Source organism: Hydra vulgaris, chromosome 13 (assembly GCF_038396675.1).
Source record: "Hydra vulgaris chromosome 13, alternate assembly HydraT2T_AEP".
Taxonomy (NCBI): Eukaryota; Metazoa; Cnidaria; class Hydrozoa; order Anthoathecata; family Hydridae; genus Hydra; species Hydra vulgaris.
In genome coordinates this window covers 18,089,339-18,110,000 of record NC_088932.1, presented here as the reverse complement: position 1 = coordinate 18,110,000, position 20,662 = coordinate 18,089,339, and the positions used below count along the sequence as shown (strand labels likewise).

Genomic DNA, 20,662 nt, shown 5'->3' with positions numbered 1-20,662 from the left:
TTACATATATATATAAATATATATAATTATATATTTATATATATATATATATATTTATATATACATATATGTTTATATTATATATATATATACATATATAGTATATATATATATATATATATATATATATATATATATATATACATATATGTATATATATATATATATATATATATATATATATACTATATATGTATATATATATATATATATATATATATATATATATATATACATATATGTATATATATATATATATATATATATATATATATATACATATATGTATATATATATATATATATATATATATATATATATATATATATATATATATACATATATATATATATATATATATATATATATATATATATATATATATATATATATATATATATATATATATATATATATATATATATTCATAATTACATGCATTAATACATAATATTAAAATAAATAAAAATACATATCAAAGGTATGTGATAAATAATGTTAGAATTATATATACAACACCAACTCTAAAATTAGGACTAGAAATATAAACATTATATATACATATAAATATGTATATATTTCTTTTATATATATTCAAAACTTTACCCATATGTATATATATATATATATATGCATAAATACATATTATTAAAATAAATAAAAATATATGATAAAGAATAAATGTTAGAATTAAATATACAGCACTAACTCTATAATTAGGACTTAATACTTTTCCTATTAAAATTAGAAGTTTTTCAAAAAAATGGAAATAAAGTTTCTTATCCAAACGTGTTTTTATATAAAATAGTGCATACTTTCATTATTTTATACTGAAGTATTTGCTTGATAATTAGGGTAAGGTGTTTAAAGTTTTTTAAATAAATAAAAAAAATTAGTCTGTTAACAGACTAAATTTAGTCTGACTTATTATGTTTTATTAATTTTGATATTACTTAAAACGTCTGAATCTTATTAAAATTAAGTGCTATTTTTAACTTAGAAATAACATATTTAATACAACTTTGCAATTTATTAAAATCGTCATTTTAAAATAAATAAATCATCGACAAAAATAACCTGAAAAAACCGAATATACTCTGAGATTTATGTATATTATATACAATTTGATGCAAAATCTAAAAGTTTTAAATTAGCCGCAATAAAAAGAAGTTATAAAACATAACTTTATCAAAATATTTTTTTATACCATCTGCATGCATTCTATTAAGATTTCATTGCCTTTTCTTTACGGCAAATTATTTTTGTAATGGCTAGTTAATGAGACAATAATTTTCAATGTGTCACTTCCTCAACGTTGTCAAAACAACGTTTAATTAACGTTGGCAAAATAACACTTTTTCAACGTTTTTTAACAACCACATTTTCAACGTTGGTATATGTAACGTTGAATAAGCGTTGTTTCATAAATAGCTTAAATACGTTGAAAAAGCACCTAATGTCTAACGTTGATAAACCTTCAACTTTGCGACGTTTTTACAGTGATTATTTGCGTACTTTTTTTATTCAACGTTGAATAAACGCGATTTTTTGAGAAGATAATATAAGTTGATATTTATACGCTAATTCAACGTTGAAAATGTGACGTTGAAAAGCGGTTTATTTTAAACGTTGATGAAGCATAGATTTTGAATCGTCTTTAAAATGGCTTTTTGCGTAAGTTGATTCCACGTTGAATAAACGTCTTTTTTTGAGAAGATAAATTACGTTACAATTTCAACGCTTATTCAACGTTTCAATTTACCGCGATTTAGTATACAATAACAAATATTGATTCAACGTTGAAAGCGCGTTGTTTTTGTGACTGTAACGCTTTTTCTACGCTGCGACCGGTTTTCAACGTTGATTCAACGCTGACATGTTTGCTGGGAACTTTTATTTTTAAGATCTCAACCGTTTTTACATTAACTATATCAATTCAATTTTCTATATTTTTGTATCTGAAAAACAACAACAACAAAACTCTATTTATACAAAAATTTCGCTCAATAACAAAAAACATTTAGTAAACACTATTGTTTAAATAGTCGCCAAATAACTGTTATTTAGTTCGTTATTGCCATATTGGCGCTATTTACTGGTTATAGCTATTGTGGTATTGGAGTGTTTATATTTCTTTTATGCTGATTCGATTTTCTTCCGATCATTGTCGTCCTCTTTGATAGACTCCAGTCTATTTAACATTCTTAATTGTCAAACTCAAGAAGACACAATCTAGTAATTGCTCGTATAAATTCTTTTTCGCCAATTTTAACTTTCCCAACTCTTTAGCCTTTAGATTAAACTGAGTCAGGTGCGAATTGTCCTCCAACTTGCCCAATCAAAAAATGATTTAGAGTTAATGGAATATAGTCTTTTATATCGGCACTCTGATACGTGATATTAGCTCGTTCTTCATCTGTGAAATTAGCTCTTTTGAGTTTCCCAGTCACTGCGCGTTTTACAGCCTTGACCATTATTTCAAATACCCGCCAAGATGAGGCCCTAGCCAAGCATTAAAGTACCACTTGATTCCTTATTAGCTGTAAAGTTAGTAATTGTATCCTTATCTAAGCCGTTGACAATTTCTTTTAGTTCTCGTCATCCTCCAACAAAATTTGTTTCATTGTCCGTTAAAACTTCCAATGGTAACCCTTTTCTGTTCACCATTCGATAAAAGACATTGAGGAATGAATTTGTATCTAGATTATAAGCCATCTCAAGATGTATTGCTTGTGATAGTAAACAGGTACACAAATATAAGTATCTCTTTTGTCGTATCTTTCAATATCGTTTTAATAGTTTTGTTTATAGCTGATTTGTTCCCATCACATGATTGGCTTCGTCATGGTAATGTTTATCAATCACACTATTGTATGTCCTCTCGGCAAATGATTGGATGCTTAACATCGTAGGATAAGAAATATGTATTTTGCAATTGACTACAAGATCGCAATAATCCGTCTTGATCAATTTGTGGATTTAAAGAAACGATTTTGCTAGATATCGATATCGATTTTCTTTTTTTAATGTTTTTACATTCTTCTTTAAAGTTTTCTTTAATGTTGTTATATTCTTCTTTAAAGCTTTCTTTTAATATTGTTACATTCTTCTTTAAAGCTTTTTTGTCGTGCTTGATCAGCTGTTGTATTATCCTGTTTTCGAAAGTCTGTTTCAAATTGATATTTTCCTAAAAACCGATGGATTAATACGTTTATCCTGACAAGTCTTTTCCAACATTAGAACTTATTTCTTATAGATTTTGTGGATAATGCAAAATTTAAAATTACTAGATTTTTCTTTACTTCAATTGATGCCTCCTGCAGTGCCGTGGCTTGTGGATTTGCCCCCCCCCCCCAAAAAAAAAAAAAAACTAGCCATTACGGCCCCAATTTTTTTTTTTTTTTCTAAAAAAGTGGATAAACTTTACAGATTACTTCAAAACAGCTGGATATCTGACATATTTTAACGTCGTCGTTCATAAGACTAAATGCAATCAAATTAACGCTTAAATTCAATTAGATATATTTTATAATTGTTAAATTGATATAGAGTTACTAGTGAAGAGTTTCTTTAACTTCTGTAAATATATTACGCAGATGATAGAAGTATGTCGCAAACCATCAAAAAAAGGGTTTGCGACGTGTTTTCATGCTTGCAAACTCATTTATTATGCCTTCATAACTTAATGTTCTTGCAACCTCGTTCTCAATAGACAGCATTGCTAAGGAAGACAAACGTTCATCAACCATTGTTGATCTATTTAAAAATACAAAGAAATAAAGCTACACGTATTTATGTATAATGAAGCAAGATTATTTATACTAACCTATGAAATGTTTTAATTAGTTTTAACTTGCTGAAGCACCGTTCTGCACTTGCAACAGTAACTGGTAAAGTAAGAATGATTCGTAACGCAATAACTAGATTGGGATAAGTTTCTTGCAGCTCTTCTTTGTAGATGTAGTTTAGGAAGTCATATGCAGATTTTAGGAGAGCATTTTTTTCCTCCTTTATAACTATGACAAAAAACGTTTTAACTCCGATTCTAAATCCTCAGAATCTATATCAGCAAGCTTTATTTGCAAATTTTTGCAATAAGCAGACAGAGAATTTTCATTACAAGCTTTGATAAGACTCTCAGATCGGTAAAGAAAGTCATAAAGCTTTGTGACAATGCTGATCTGTTCAAAACACTCTTTTACTGATGCAATTGACATATCAATTAGTGGCAAAAAGAAATCTGCTTTATACTGATGTTCAGGTTGCCAAGTGTGATAAGCACACTCATATGAATAAATCGATTTTTTTTCAACCTTTTCAATGCCCAATACTTCTGCGATTTCTGATGCCTTAACACGTGCGTCAGAAAATCCATTTTCGCGATACTCATAAAGAAACGCTTTTGTTGCATTTATTTCACTAGCTAATATGTCGAGAGAGGTTGCAGAAGACTTAAGCAGCTTACTTGATTTGTTAATTTGAAATAAAACGTCATACCAAATAATGATTGATAATAAGAAAGACCATGTTCTAATATATTCTGTCAGCGATCGTACTTCTGTGGCTGTTGCCCCATCTCTTTTTTTTGAAAAATTTGAAAGAACAAGGCATGCCTTGTTTTTTCAATTTGAAAAATTGAAAGAACAAGGCATGTTCTTTCAATTTTTCAAATGCCTCTAAGATTTCTTTTAAATAGAAGCGAAGTGGTTTAACACAGTTTATTCTACTTTCCCATCTGGTATCTGATTGTGGCTCGACTGAAATTGCCACGCATGATTTTAAAATTTCCCATCGAGGAGGAGACAATGAAAAGAGCGTGTATAACCTTAAAAGAACACCTTGATGGATGATAGTGCATCATCAACAAAAACAAGATTGAGTTAATGGTTAGCACATGGAACATATAAGGCCTTAGGATTCATTTCCAGAAACCTTGCTTGAACACCTTTTATTTTTACTTTCATATTAGCACCATTATCGTAAGATTGACATCGACAGTCTAAAATATTTAGATCCCAATTTTTTGCCTGATTTAAAAATGCATTGAAAAGCCCTTTTCCAGTGGTATCATTTACTGTTAGATATTCAAAGAAATTTTCGGAAATGTCGATACCTACTCCAGGAGTACATATTATTGATCGCAGAATAATGCTCATTTGTTCTTTGTGCGAAACGTCTGGCGTACAATCAAAAATAATAGAATAGTATTTTGCCTTTTTTACCTTAGAAAGGTTTTTGGATTCAATCTCCGTGGCTAAAAGTCTAATCAACTCGTTCTGTGTGTCATTGCTCAAGTAGTGCTCCTTGGTTTCTTTGTCCTGAATTCTTTGCATAAGCTCATTGAGAACGGTATCATACTTAGCCAGTAATTCAAACACCCCAAGAACGTTTCAATTGCTCTTTGAACCAATGGCTGTGTCTCTGAACCACGGAATGCAAGATTTCTTGCAGAAAGAAATAAGGTAATGTCTAGTATCCTTTCTAACACAGCCCTCCAAAATATCCGCTCTTTATGAAGCAACTTTTGTTGTTTCTTGTCTATGGTAGCTTGATTTGCAATGCCTGCTTTACCAAAATTGAGGAAAAAGAAATTAATTAAGAAAAAAAAAGTAACAAAGCAATAAATTAAAGAAAATATCAGTTAACCTTTTCGTAAAGTCATTCATTGTTCAAAGCACTTGAAATGTGCACAGCATGTTTCGGGTTCTTTAAGTTTTTTGACAAGCCTTCCCAAGTGTTCATTCCTTGCCGGAATGGTAAAGAAGTTATCCCAAAAAGTTTGCAACAAAAACATAACACTTTATTGCTGTTCAAAGAATATATGAGCCATGTGCGTTCAAAGATTTCTCCATTCTTCATCTTCCGGTTATAATAGTTCAGTGAAAATCGTCTTCTTTCTAAATTGTATGGAAAACCAATTTTGATCTTTTTGAAACGTTTAACAATGTCACACCTCTGTGCGTCAGAAACATTATCTGGCCACTCAGAAGGATCATCACTGAGAAAAATAGGCGGAATTGTTATGGCATTTGACGTAGACTCGCATATCAACCTATCTAACTCTACTCTAGTATTCAAATAATGACAATCAGAACTATTTGTAGTTTCTGTTGGTATCGAAACACTTCTAGTCTGAACTAATGGTTTCAAAAAATGTGTTAGCTTGGGGAGATTAGCGATTTCCTCCTTGGCTGCAACTTTTTCTCTTCTCTTAGTGGCACCACTTTTCACTTTTTTCATGCCAATAATTATATCGTGATATACTATCGAAATATAATTATAAATTTTTGGAAACCTTCATTGTTTGTTTTTTTTATATATATAAAAAACTAACAACGCATAATAATAATAATAATAATAATAATAATAACAATAATAATAATAATAATAACAATAATAATAATAATAACAAAAAAATCAGTTCAATACTAATGGACTAATAACCATTTGAACTTTAAAATAAACAATGCAAAGCGTAACAGTTTTCCAATGCTATACATTTGTTTCTTTAAAAACAATGCATATGATTTAATTGAAACAAATAATAGACTTTATTTCATAGTATTAAAGCAAAAGTAATAACATATAGCATAGTAATAAAATAAATTATTACCAAGATAAATTGTGAACCGCCAAAAATAAAAAACTATTTATAATTTATAAATAAATAAACATTGAAATATGTAATCTAAATACAAATAATAATATATTCGCACCTAGTAAAATATGCGAATTAGAGAAATGTATTTCTTCGCACGATTGACTGCTGCTTAATGGTTTCTCTTTAACGGTTTGACAGATTTTTATAAAGCTCGCGTTTTTCATAAAAATTGGACCTCGGGAGTTGAACATTTTTTTTATTTTTTTTCTACATGAAAAATATTATTGCTTTTTTTACGCTTGATAAATTTTGGTAATATTGTGTTTAAAAGGCCATGTTTTTTTATTAATAGTAACAGTAACTATATATATATATATATATATATATATATATATATATATATATATATATATATATATATATATATATATATATATATATATATATATATATATATAAATAATACAAAAAAAATAATTTCAAATTACAAAAAGGGCCCCTAAAAATGCTAGGCCCCCCCAGGTGTGGGGGAGCCTAGCCACGGCTCTGGCCTCTTGTGTGACTTCAATGTGATTCTGTGGCCATTTTTCATCTAAAGAATTAAGGAAACTTGGTCATTGTTTCTCTTTGTAAATCAACTATATTAGTTTTTGTTGGTATGTATCTCCATTGTTTTAGTTCAGTTTTTGATTGAATGAAACCAACGCGTTTGGCAACAAATGGTTTCAACTTTCGACTTTGATTTTTTATCCACCATAAAACATTAAGACTATCACGCCATATAGCTCCGTCCTTAGTTTCCAGTTTTAACGCTTTGGCAATCTTCTCTGCAAGTCGTAAAACGAGGACAGGTCCAAGTAACTCAAGTCATGGTATATTAATAGATTGCAATAAAGTTACTCGGGATTTTGACATTATGATAAAACAGGTCACTTCTCCTGTGTCATATAAACATTGTTGATAAGCAACAGAACTTTACAAGCTTTACAAGACGCATTTATAAAAACAATCATTTTCTGGTGTTATCTTAAGAACTTCGACTGAGTTTGAAAGCCACTTTTGTGCAAACACTCCTGCTGAACCCCATAGTAACGTGAGTTCCTTGTATAATTGAATTCCTACTTTTTCATTAAATACAGAAGTTATTGTTTCGTTTACGTCAGTTGCTTCAAGATGAGACAGCTGACGTAACGAAAAGAAGCAGTTTAGAAGCCAAAGGAAATTTTTGTGCATACATTCTTGCGTGTTCTTGCGTTACAAATTGAGCTATGAAAGGCACTGAATTAATTCCGAATACCAGTCGAATAAACTGAAACACCTTAGATTCGGTACATGGATCCAGGTTTCTCCATAAAATTCGTTGATACCTTTGGTCATCTTTATGTATTCCAAGTTTTAAACACATTTCTGCTATATCACAAGCTAAAGCCACTGGGTATTTTCGAAACCTTAGCAAAACTGTAACAAGGTCTTGTTGAGGTTTTGGACCTTAATAAATAACATCATTAATTGATTTACCATTATATTTTGCAGACCCATCAAACACAATTCATATTTTGTAGTTGATTTATCAGGACGAAGAATTGCAAAATGTGGTAAGTACCAACCATCTCCAATATTCTTTATATTGATTTTCTCCAAGTGTCCTTTCTCTTGATACAGCTTGATAATATTATTCTCTAATAGTACTCTTCTCCAAGACTTTTGTTTTTCATCAGGCATTTTTCCGTGTTTTGTAGTCTATTTAACGCCATTGTATATTATTTTCCAGCTGTCTATTATCTTTCCATGGTAATTTTAGCTCATATCTTCCGTTCTCTGTTCTTAGCGAATTAGTTACTATATTAAGGGTGGTAGAGTCTTCTGGGCTTGTTATTGTTTTTCTAAATTACATCTCATCGTCGCCTTCAATTTCCCATAACTTTTTAATGGTGTTGTTTGTATCTTCTATTTTCTTTGTACTAGATGTTATTTTCGTAAATTGGGTTTGAAGAGATCCAATAGTACCGCTAATACATGTCCATCCAAGCGGTTTGAGTCGAGCCACTAGTTCATTAAATCCTCCTTTTGCTTCTCTTTTGAACAGTGCAGCTCACCATAATCCACACCAATTAGAATGTCAATTTTTGGTTGTGTTCCAATATTTGGGAATTCGATTTTTCTTAGATGTTTCCAACTTTTCGACAAATTTGCCCAATTAACTGCTTTTAAGTTTCCAGTTACATTATTAACTGTAAAAACTTCCACTGTAACTTTTGTTTCTCCATTTAACAATTCCAACTGAAATTCCACCAGCATCGTTTTGGAAGAATCAATTTTTTTCATTTATCATGTTTACAGTTATCTTTTTGGTTTTACCTGCCAGTGACAACTCAGCCAGTTTATCAAAGTTCAAATACGTCTCGGTACTTCCATCGTCAAGCAATGCGTTTACCACAACTTTTTTATTTCCATTACGAAGAATAACTGGCACCGTTCTATGATATTAGCTAAAACACATCATGAGCTGCATATCACCGTTCCGAGATATGCAGCTCATGATGTGTTGTGATAAAATAATTCTAACGTCTTCGTTTACGCGAACTAAATTTGATATTTAGTTCGCGTAAACGAAGACTTTAGAATTATTTTCTTCATGTTCAATTCAGATACTTTATTTTGAACGGTTAACTGATCTTCCATTTGGTTATTTGATTTTTGGTTTTTTCTTTTTACCATTATTCCGCGTTGAAAAAACTACCCTCTGCTTCCAATTATGATCCGATGGCGATCACAAGTAATACCGTATATGTATTATGACTTATATTTTTAAGATCTCAACTGTTTTTACATTAATTATATCAATTCTATATTTTTGTATCTGAAAAACAACAACAACAACAAAACTCCATTTATGCAATAATTTCGTTTAAATAACAAAAAACATTTAGTAAACACTATTGTTAAAATAGTCGCCATATAATTGTTATTTAGTTCGTTATAGCCATATTGGCGCTATTTACTGGTTATAGCTATCGTGGTATTGGAATGTCGTTTCTCTTTTATCCCGATTCGATTTTCTTCCAATCAATCATGAAAAACTCCCTGATTTTTTTATGTTTGTAATTTACTTCTACTTTGGGAAAATTGATGTCATAAATTTCATAAAAAATTTTAAAAAAAGATTTGTATGATAAATTGTCTTCAGAAAAGTTAATAATGTCCCAATTAATTGAAGATATTTAAAAGACTCAAGGTTTTTATTATGAAAAGTTTCTTTTTTAAATGATATTTTTTCATTAAATAAAATTTTCGCATAAATATCTATTGCAAAGAAAATCGGGAAATGATTAGATATGTCAGATTTTTAATTATGCCTTTTTTAAGGTGGGTGTTAACCAAAACTTTTGAAAAATATGAAATTTTTTTCATGTTTTTAAAAAATAATTTCCGTACTTTTAAAAAATATATACTTTAATATATTTTGAATACATTTTTTTCAAAAAAAAATTTTAATTTTTTAGACCTATGTCAATTTATTTATCTTAGCAACGCCCGTAGCAACCATCATATTAACATTATAATAGAACATTATGGACCCAAATTAAAAGTCTAAAAGTATTTTGCATCCAAATTAAATGCTTCAAATTCAAAGTTCAAATGAAAATCAAGCCTTATAGTTTAGTGTAAATTTGGTGTAACTTTACAAGCGTTAAATCAGCACCTTTTGTCAACTTAAATTACAGTTGTTATTTGTATGTAACAGTAATTTTTGTTAAAATTGTATATTTTATAAATATATCATTATATTTATTTTCTATTTTAGCAGTTTAAAAGTTTATTTTATATTAAATAAAAAAATGCCAGGAACTAAGCAGAGATCTTCTTATAAAAAGAAAAGACCAAGTGTGTTTGCAGGTCATAAAAGTCAGACATGTGGTGATGATTATCATAGTATAACAAAGCAATCCAATACTGCTTCTCCTGTCAAAGTAACAAAATCTAAAATTAAAATCAATACAAACTGTTCTCTTCTCCAAGCTGAAAGTCAGAACATTGTAACCAGACAAAAAGCTCATGATTTAGGGTTTCCAAGTCCCTCTGATCTGGACTATCAGATAAAAATATAATACTGTTTTGAATGCAACGCAAGAAATATATGGAACAAGAACAGTGAAAGATATGAAATGTGATATAAAACTCATTAACTAAACCGCATTATAAACCACACCACATCAGAAGAATTCATGGAAAAAGACAGTGCAGTTAAAATTTTTTCTCGATCCCTTTTTCATTACACAATTTGAAGTAAACTACTTATGTTGGTGATGATGATTCATCATCTTTTGCTGTTTTTTGTGATGCTATGTTAAAAAAGTAACCAGATTACATAGCTGTTAAAGAGGATTGTGTTAGACGCATTCAAAAAAGAATGGGAACAAATCTAAGAAATTATAAGAAGGATAAAAAAGCGCAAAAGCTTGGTGACAGTTTTACTGTTGGTGGTCGTGGTCGCCTTACAAAGGATGTTATTGATCGATTTCAAAATTACTATAGGGCAGCTATTCGAAATAATTTAAATAGCATTATAAATATGCAAAATGTCATTTGGGCAATATATAATTTCAAACTTTTTGTTTGAAAGGAATGATACAAAATCAAAATGAAGCTTTGAATTCAGTTCTTAGGAGCATATGTCCAAAACGTATATTTTGTGGAAAAATAAAATTGACTGTTGGTGCTACCTTAGCTGTTATTCAATGAAATTCTGGAGCAGCAGGATTAAGTAGTATACTTACATCAATGGGGGTTAGTCAAGTTGGAGCTAACACAAATGCAGGTTTTAGAAAAAAAACTTTCTTCGTTTAAAAAAATTTGTTTTAAAATCCAGAAATAGTTCATTTAATTGTCGCCAACTATTACGAAAAAATCGAAAAAGAAAGTTTGATACAAAACCCTCATACTTTTAAGGTGGATTTATCCATTTATCCAGAGCCAGATGGTGTTATTATTAAAAAAAAATAGAAATTATTAGAAAGTTTCAATTACATTTGTAGATGATTCCAATCTAAATGAAAGTTGTTAAATAACAAATTTCAAAAACTGACCCGTTGGATTAAAAAATGATCATTATTGTTCAAATGTCAATTTTATGTGTAACTTTCATTGACTCTGATTAACTTTTTTTTTAAAGCATAAAATCAATATTTAAAGTTTGCTAAATTTCTCTGTTTCTGAAATTTACCTTTAAGAAATGATATCTTTATTTATTTTTTTCAGAACATGTTAAAACTTTATCAAAATATTTTAGGCGCAAATTATATTGGTTTGAGCAAAGCATTTGAAATTTTCTTGACTCCTGGGTCTCGTAACCATGAAAACAGTTTTTTATGTTACCATAGCAACTGTTGTCATAAAAAAAATCTCTCGTTTAAATCCATAATTTTTATGTGGTTGTCATTCTTGTTTAAAAAGATTTTGAAAATTTTTTGTTTTTTATTAAGATAACCTTTCTCAAAGCCTTTTTATTGTTTTGGTTTCCATGACAACATTACCCAAATACTATACAATTTTTGATAATTTTTATTTAAATTATTCACCATAGAGTTCTTTTACACTCCTGATACATAATTAAAAGGCCTTAATTGTTTAACGTTTAATTCTTGCAGAAAAATAGGTTTTTTTATTTTTTGGTTAACGCCCACCTTAAGCGAATTATTAAAAATATTGTTGGTTATAATGTTCTCAATTAATGAAGTTGTTGTTTGAGTAATTCTAGTTAGTTTGTTTATTAGAGGAACTGCTCAATTTCAAATAGGCCATTATAAAACTTGTGTTTTATAATGGCCTAATTTATGTCTTTTTTGACGTGATACTCAAAGCAATTTAAATTCAGACAACCTAACATGCAAAAGAATTTCTTTTCGTGGTTGCTTTTGTTTGTTTTCGTCGTTGCATGTAAAAATGTACTAAAAGTTTTAATTTCACCAGTAGGTGGACGATAACAACAGCTAATCACAAAGTTTTTAGTTTTATTGTTCAATATTTCAATCATTAAAACCTCTTTATTGACGTCAGAAATACTCATGCCTAATATAATATCGAAGGTTTTCTTTTACATAAATAACTAAACCACCACCGTTTCACTTAAAAAACTTTGATCCAGATCAGACTTTTTGTTAAGTACAAAATCAATGAACTGAAAAATATCAAATTTCTTAGAGTAATCTGAACCCATTTTAGTATTTAAAAACAATAAAAATTAAAAAAAGTAATAAAGATAAAATCAATAACTCTGAGATAAAAGAATTTCTTAAAAGTCGCGCGTTACAAGTTTATTATATACAACTTTAGCTTCTTTGCCTTTGGCTCTCAAATCTTTTACTTCTTTAAATAACTGTTTTTGCAATTCCAAAGTTCTTTCGCTGTAGTCTTCGTTTACGTAAAATTGATTGCTCCACAATTTTAACTGAACATAGTTATCCAACGCAGTTTTTTTGTCTTTGTAGTTTAAAAATTTAACTATTATGTTTCTGTTGTACTTTTTTCCATCGCTGCTTTTTTACCCCTTCCTGTGCGCCCGTTCAATTTAAAATTACCTTTAAACCCAAGTTTTATCTTTAAACATTTTGAATCTTTTCCTCGCTCTATTCCCATGTTTCATTTTCGTCTTCTTTAATTCCCGTAAATCTAAAGTTATTTCTTCTGCTCCTGTCTTCCAACTCAGCTAATTTGTCTTTGACAACAACAATTGTTGCAACATATTTAATTTGATGTTGAGTTTGGCTTTCTTTTTATTTCAGAAAGTTCTTGGACAGTTGATTCATATTTCTCGCTAAGTAACTCCACCGATTTCCTAAGTTCACTAGCTTCTTTATTTAGTTTTGTATCTTCTTCTTGAAGATTTAATAGTTTAATTTCCATTTTATAAAACTTCTCGATAAATCTTTTCAATAAAGTATTCTCATGAATATCTAATAGGTCTTTAATTTGAGAAAAGGTAAATTTAGTCATTTTTAATTTAGTTTACAAAAGCATGTCCGTTCACGTCAAACGTTTTTGCGTGATATATATGGGACATATGGGATACTAAAAGCTCTTCTTTTGCCTCGCTTGATCGTTCAAATATTAATTGTAGAATATCAAAATTCAGGGCAATAATTCAAACTCTTATTCAGCCTGGAATCCCCTTTGCTTATCCAAACTCTATTGACCAGCTATATAAAACGTTGGCGGTTCCGGTACTCACGTATGGTCTTGAACTTTGCGATTATAAAGACGTATTAATTCAAAAGCTTGATATAGTAGGAAAAAATGCACTTAAGTCACTCTTCAAATGAATATAATTTTTGCTGTGTTTCTAAACACAGCAAAAATTATATTCAATTTTTGTTTTACATCCGAGATCAACAATCGTACAGCAAAACAAGTTAAACTTATTTATTCGCATATTGGGCAATAAAACATCCTTTGGCAATTTCGCAGTTCAAAAACCAAGCCGCTGAGTACTCTTTTTTAGATGATGTCATAAATTTATGCAATCGAAATGAACTAAATCTAGAGAACTTAATGCAAAACAAACAAAAAAGTTAAGACTTTTTTAAGAATATATAATTTTTTTAAGAATAATCTTTTTTAAGAATATATAATTTTTAAGAATTATAACACAATAGTGTTATAATTCTTAAAAATTATATATTCTTAAAAAAGATAATTCTTAAAAAATATATTTCTTTTATATTTTCTCTCAATATAATTCTTAAAAAAGATCTACAAAGGTTAAGTAATGCAATTGAGTTCTGGAACTCATTGGAACAAAGGAAAATTTTCAAAGATATTTTTGAAGTAAATTTTCGAAGATAAACTTTAGATAATATTTCTTTTCAAAAATAGGACTTTATAATAATTTACCTTGTATTATATACATTGGATGATTGATAAATATAAGTATAATATAATACAAACAGAACCTTAATCCTTCATTTTTCATAAATCGACTGACAAATAGATAGAACATGCAAGGAGTGTGCAAACATCGACTGACAAATTGGTAGAACATGCAAGGAGTGCCCCTACATTTACCGAGAGTTTTGGTTTGGGCAGGCAATCTGTCAATTTAAAACAGTATTATTTAATTAATTAATATTATTTAAGCAATATTATTATTTTTTTTTAGTTTATTTTTTGCGGGGGATATTATCCGGGGGTATTTTTTCGGAGGAACATTTTCCGGGGGGATTTTTTCCTAGACCCGAGGTTTTCTGGAATCCGACGAAACATTTCTAGAATTTTATTTTTCCTGCTAAGTTTTCTTTATATTCTGAGCAATATATAAAAAATTCAAGCAATGTGGAGGGGTTTACTTCAAACGACTGCCTGATTCAAAAAATCGCTCTTAAAACAATCATTAATAAGTTTTTATTCTAAAAACTGTCTTATTAATTAACTGAGAAGTTAAGTGTGTATACACATACTACATGTAGTTAAGTAATTGATTAAGTTTTTTATTACGGTAATTAGATACGTTTAAGTTCTTTGATTATTACATATTTTACATTTGAAGTAATATGCTTGTTTGTTTTTGATTGCATATTTGTGTAATGCCATATCAGTTTTTATTTTAAAATGATGGAAACTTCAAGTATTTGATATTAATACTAAATTCCAAAACAACTAAGGAATGTTCTTATTTCTATCAGAATAATTTTTGTAATAATAGCTGAAAGCTCATGTTCAGAAATTTAATATCCATAATAATCATTTAAATTTCCTGGGGGCCGTTGTTAAACTTACACTCCTTAATAAATCAAAAACAGCTCCGCAAAATAAAGTCTATTTTACCATGTGAACCTTAAAATGTAGATTTGTTATGTGCAATAATTTTGAAACAACTTTTTATTTATGTTGAAATTTTGTGTCATAATCTTTTAATTTTTTTTATGATAAATTTATGTAAATAGATTGCAAAAATGACTTTCAGAAATTCAGCTGTATTTTATAATGCAGGTCAGAACTTTTAAGGAATTTAAAAGTTATATTTTATGTTATTCAAAATGCTTATTTATCTTGTTTTTTGACTTAAAGTATAATTAAATGAGACCAAGGTTCAGTTTAAGGTAAATACCCAACACAAAATATCAAGCTGCTTCTGACAAAAACAAAATATAAATGAATGAAAATAACTTATTATATGCTGTAGATTATAGTAAAAAAACAACTGTCAAGGCTAAATAACGTTTAAACAAGGTGGATACAATTTTTATTCTAGAAATATAAATTGTATTTTAAATGAAAACTGGTGAAAAGAAAAGCCAACTTTTAATTTTGACAAAAGATGAAGAGAATGCAATAGTTTTGTATGCAAAAAATAAAAATAGAGGTCATATCTCAATAAAAATACTCATCTTGTGCAGTTGTTAACTGCATCCAGCTACTGTCTTGTAGGAGGCCTCCTAGACAAAGACTTTATGGGTGAGCACAAAAATTATGCTAACCAGACTCGAACCCCTTCTTTATCTATTAGGCTGCCGTAGATGTAGATCTGTGTTATATCGTTTCCTAAAAAACTCCAACTATAAAACCTACGCTAACCCTTATGTTTAGTATTTTTGGGGTGTATTATTTTTCCTAATGCATTTCCAAAATATCATGCCCAATTTTTTAAGCTACTGTTTGCAGGAATGCAGTCACTGTCTTGTAAGAGACCTCCTAGGTAAAGACTTTAGGGGTAGGCTTAATAATTCTGCTAACCAACCTCGAACCCTTCTTCATCTGTCAGGCGTAGATATAAACCTGTGTTACATTGTTTCCTACCTAGGATGATAAATGCTGTATCTTCTTGACTCTTCTCATATAATTTTGCTTGTGCCTTCTTGATAGTGGCTATGTAACTCTTCCTTTTATCACCTAACGAGGGTACAGCTCTAAAACTCAGTTTAATGGTTCTTAGACCTACAGTTAGTAAGATTTCCCGAACTCTGTGGTAGCTCTCAGAGAGGCTGATTCCATCAACAGCTAAAAAATATCAGATAAAATCATGTTGCGCATAAATGGTGTCCCTGGTAATATTTTTGATGCGCATTGTTGAGGCCAGATAAGGAGCCCTATGTTACAACTTAGGGTTATTTAACAGGACAGAGAAAATTGCATAGCTCATTGCTTATGAAACCGGGCTTCTATCTATGAATGAGTCAATTTCTCTTTGAACATAAATCAGGCCAAAAATAACCCCAAATATTAGCCATAAAAAACCATCCCTACCACCTAACTGTTTTAATATATCTTTTACAAATACTCGTGGTGTGCAAAGCAACCTTACATCAGTTTAATTTTACCTATTTCAAAATTCATCAGACTTGCTTGCTCTTAGTGAGGCTAATTTAAATTTCGCTATTCCTTCTTCAGATCTCAGTGTTGATGGGTTGATGGGTGATCTCCTTAGATTCGCGAAGACTTCATTAGTCACATGCTTGGTTAACATAAGTATCAACTCACCTATTTGTAGTAAAATCAGATTCGAATCCTTTGATCATTCTTTTATATGCTTTCACTTAGCACCTCTTCACTCTATCGTCTTTCTCCTTTTTGCTTATTGTTCTACTTTTTCCCGAGACTGCAATTTTAAATGTAATTTCTAATTATCATCACACTGAATGGCTTGGCTCTAACGCCACTGATCCTGTTGGCACTAAAACCTATAACTTCTGCATTTCTCAATCTCTTACTCAATAAGTTAACTTGATGACTCATTTTTCTGAAAACCCTAATCATTTACCTTCCCTCCTTAATTTTGGACTTGTCTCTGATGCTAGCTTCTTTTCTCCCTTAGGTGGTTCTGACCATGCAATGAACTCTTTAAATCTTTCATCTCGTACTTTCTTTTAGGACTCACCCTATTATTACACGACTTACTACTATCCTAAAGCTGGCTAGGACTCTTTTTGTAATTTTCTTCGTAACGGTCCTAAGGCTGATGTCTTTAGATCTTAACATTAAGTGGGAGAAATATTTGACTAAGAAAAGATCTTAGTTCCTGTTCCTGATTTAAATGGAATGTTTTTTAAATTTTTTTAATGATTAATAATATTATAAAGCAAAATTTCAATACAATTTTTTCATCATATCTAATTTTTTGTTTCTACTGTACCTACAATAAACCTAAGTTGGGTAAATTGGGTATAACAGCTGTTAAAAGCATGTTTAACTTAAAAAAACATTTATTATACTCTAATTACCCCATCCATGGGGCGATTTGAGTATATTATAACTAACCGTTTGAATTTTGAAACTACTAAGCTTATAAGACCCCCAATCTTATACAAAACTATTCTAGAAGGTCACAATGCTAAGAAGCACAAAAGTAGATTCCATTTTTTTTAAAGGAAATTAAGTAGCATAACTTAAATATTGTTAGTTGGTACTTTTTATACCCAAGTTACCCCGACAGACCCGTACCAGACCCCAACAGACCGTGCGTAGGGTATGCACCTTAAAATATTGGTCTATTGTTTTTGATCATAATTAGAACGGCAATAGGATTTAAATAATATCAGTTTTATGTTTTAAGTGAGAATATGTGTTTCAATTTTTATAACAAATACGCAATATAATCAGTTGTCAAAGCATACTTGACAAAGAATACTTCTTATACCTCGTACTTGAAATAGAATATTTCTTATGCCACGGTTACTTCCTTGTAAAATATAAAACTAACTGCAATCGATTAGAAATTACAGAAGACCGAATTTCAATTACCAACATTTTAAAATACGCATACATTTTAAGGTACAAGTACATGTAACAACTTTAAAATCAAGTTAAACGGGTGTGCGTTAGATTTTAATTTATAAATATATGTTTGAACTTTTTAATGCATATATACTTTTATATATAATATATAAATATTTATTTATACTTTTCAGAAATAACACAATTAAATATACAAGTTAGAAAACAGAGTAAAATAATAAAAAACTGTTTTTTTAGGTGTAATTTGTGGAATTGTCGCGTTGCTTGCTCTAGAGTTTATGACGCCAGCATTTTACTACATTCCATCGGCTGCACTAGGATCTATGATGCTGATGGCTGTTTTAACCATGGTTGAAATGAGTTTAACAAAAGACATTTGGAAATTGTACAAATGGGATTTGTTACCTTTTATGGCTGCTTTCGGCATGAGTTTCTACAAACTAGAATACGGAGTAATTTCAGGAACCGGGATTTCAATTCTATTAATGCTCTCCCGAGAGGCGCGTCCAAAATATTTTAGCGAGACAGATGACACGGGAAGATCTTTAACACTTTTATTAATGGAAAATCTAACATATCCTGGAGTGGGAGCTGTGAATAAAACAATTTATTCTGAGGTCAATAGTTGTGCTGGTATTAAAACGTTGTACTTAGATATGTCGACCATGGTGCGGGTTGATTTTACAATACTTAAAAACTTTGAATTCATGATGGCAGAGTTGTCCAAAAAAGGTGTAAGTCTTAAGTTTATCAACTTCTCTAGCGATTCCATAATGAAAAAGTTTATTAATGCTGGTTTAATTCCAATAGAAGGTATATTGAACAAAGAAGAGCTGCAAATTATAGAAAACGATAGCTTAAGTCAAAGTAATGTAGAAATATTAAATATAAAATATCAAAAAACTAGAATAACTGACGGAGAAAATGTTGAGCAAGTTCGAAGTATTGCGGAGGAAAACAACACAATAGATAATGGAGTTTCTTTTGTATTTGAAAATATTTTGCATCCTAGAAATTTAAAAACTGATTCGTAATGTAACTGACTGCGTAATCATTGATTGTGTAATAATTTTCATCGGTGTAGTTTGCATTTTAAATTCAGATATTTTTAGACGGCATCACTAACTTGTACATGGAGATATCGAATGTAAAAACAATCAAATGCTCTTGTCAAAATTGTAAATGAAAAATTTAATTTTTTTAAATAAATATTGAAATATTCTATACTAAACTTTTTTAATTTACTAAAATGGAATAAAAAAAAACAAATAAAATGAACAAATTGAGAAAAAAAAATAATAATGAATATAAATAATCAATACTTTGATAAACTGTTTATTATTCATAACTTCACGTCGAGAAAAAAAGAGAAAACGTCATTTTCCCTTTTTTCAAATCTCTGATGTGACTTTTGTTTTTGCTTTTTCTAACAATATTCTTCAGCAACACTAAACTCAATTAAATTTTTTTTTTAAGAATAATATATTTTATATGCAAAGAGCTAAAATAGTGTGGTCACTATATACAAAAACGTTAGGTCACCTTGACGAGTTAATACAAAGTAACGTTAGGCGCCTTTATAAACAAAGTTTTGTTTAGACTAATATACTGAAAAAACCATCAGAAGATACTTTGGGAAAAATGTTTTAATAAAAGTATTAATTACAATCAATAATACTATAGGGTCATTCCATATAAATTTGTCATATTTCAAAAATATTTAAACTGAATATTAGAAAAAGATTTTTTTTTAATTGAATTAACGATATTAGGGAATCTAGAAAAAATATCTTCACTTCGTCATTTATTTTTATGCATATGTGGAAGATGTTTAAAATTTGGTAGCCATTTTTTGACATATTCTACATAAAAATACAGGAAACATATAAATATTAAAACATTGCCCAAATCGCACAAACAAGGTTGTAAAGATTATAGAGAAAGAGAGAAAACCGAATTAAAAGAAATAGAAAAAGAACGAAGTAATATTCGTCGCCAACAATTAACGCCAGAGCAAGAATTGAAAAAAAAAGAGCATGCTAAATCACGACAGCGTAAACACAGAGATCTTCAAAAAGCTCAAGGTTTCATTGATATTCCTTGTTCTTTTTCTAGTCAAATGGAAGAAGTTGTCTATCACTCAAGTTCGTCAGAAGCTTGTGCTGTGAACCGCATTAAATTGGCTTTACCAAAGTTGCCACAAAAGCAGATTATGTCATTAAACAGTGGGCAATAGTAATGAACATCTCTTTACCAGATATATCAAAGATAAAAATCGCATCCGTTTATCTTCTAGTGTATTCAATCATGTAAAAGAGGTTTACAACGCGAAGA

General features: G+C 29.4%; 1 protein-coding gene across 1 annotated transcript in view; it reads left to right on the top strand.

Annotated features, from left to right (window-relative positions):
* LOC100212675 (sodium-independent sulfate anion transporter) overlaps positions 1 to 19,552 on the top strand; it is a 73,425-nt gene extending 53,873 nt beyond the window's left edge. The window contains exon 4 of the mRNA XM_065814982.1: positions 18,566 to 19,552. Within this exon, the coding sequence (XP_065671054.1) occupies positions 18,566 to 19,362 (797 nt within the window). The 3' untranslated portion in view covers positions 19,363 to 19,552. The remainder of the gene's footprint in view (positions 1 to 18,565) is intronic.
* The last annotated feature ends 1,110 nt before the right edge of the window (positions 19,553 to 20,662 follow it).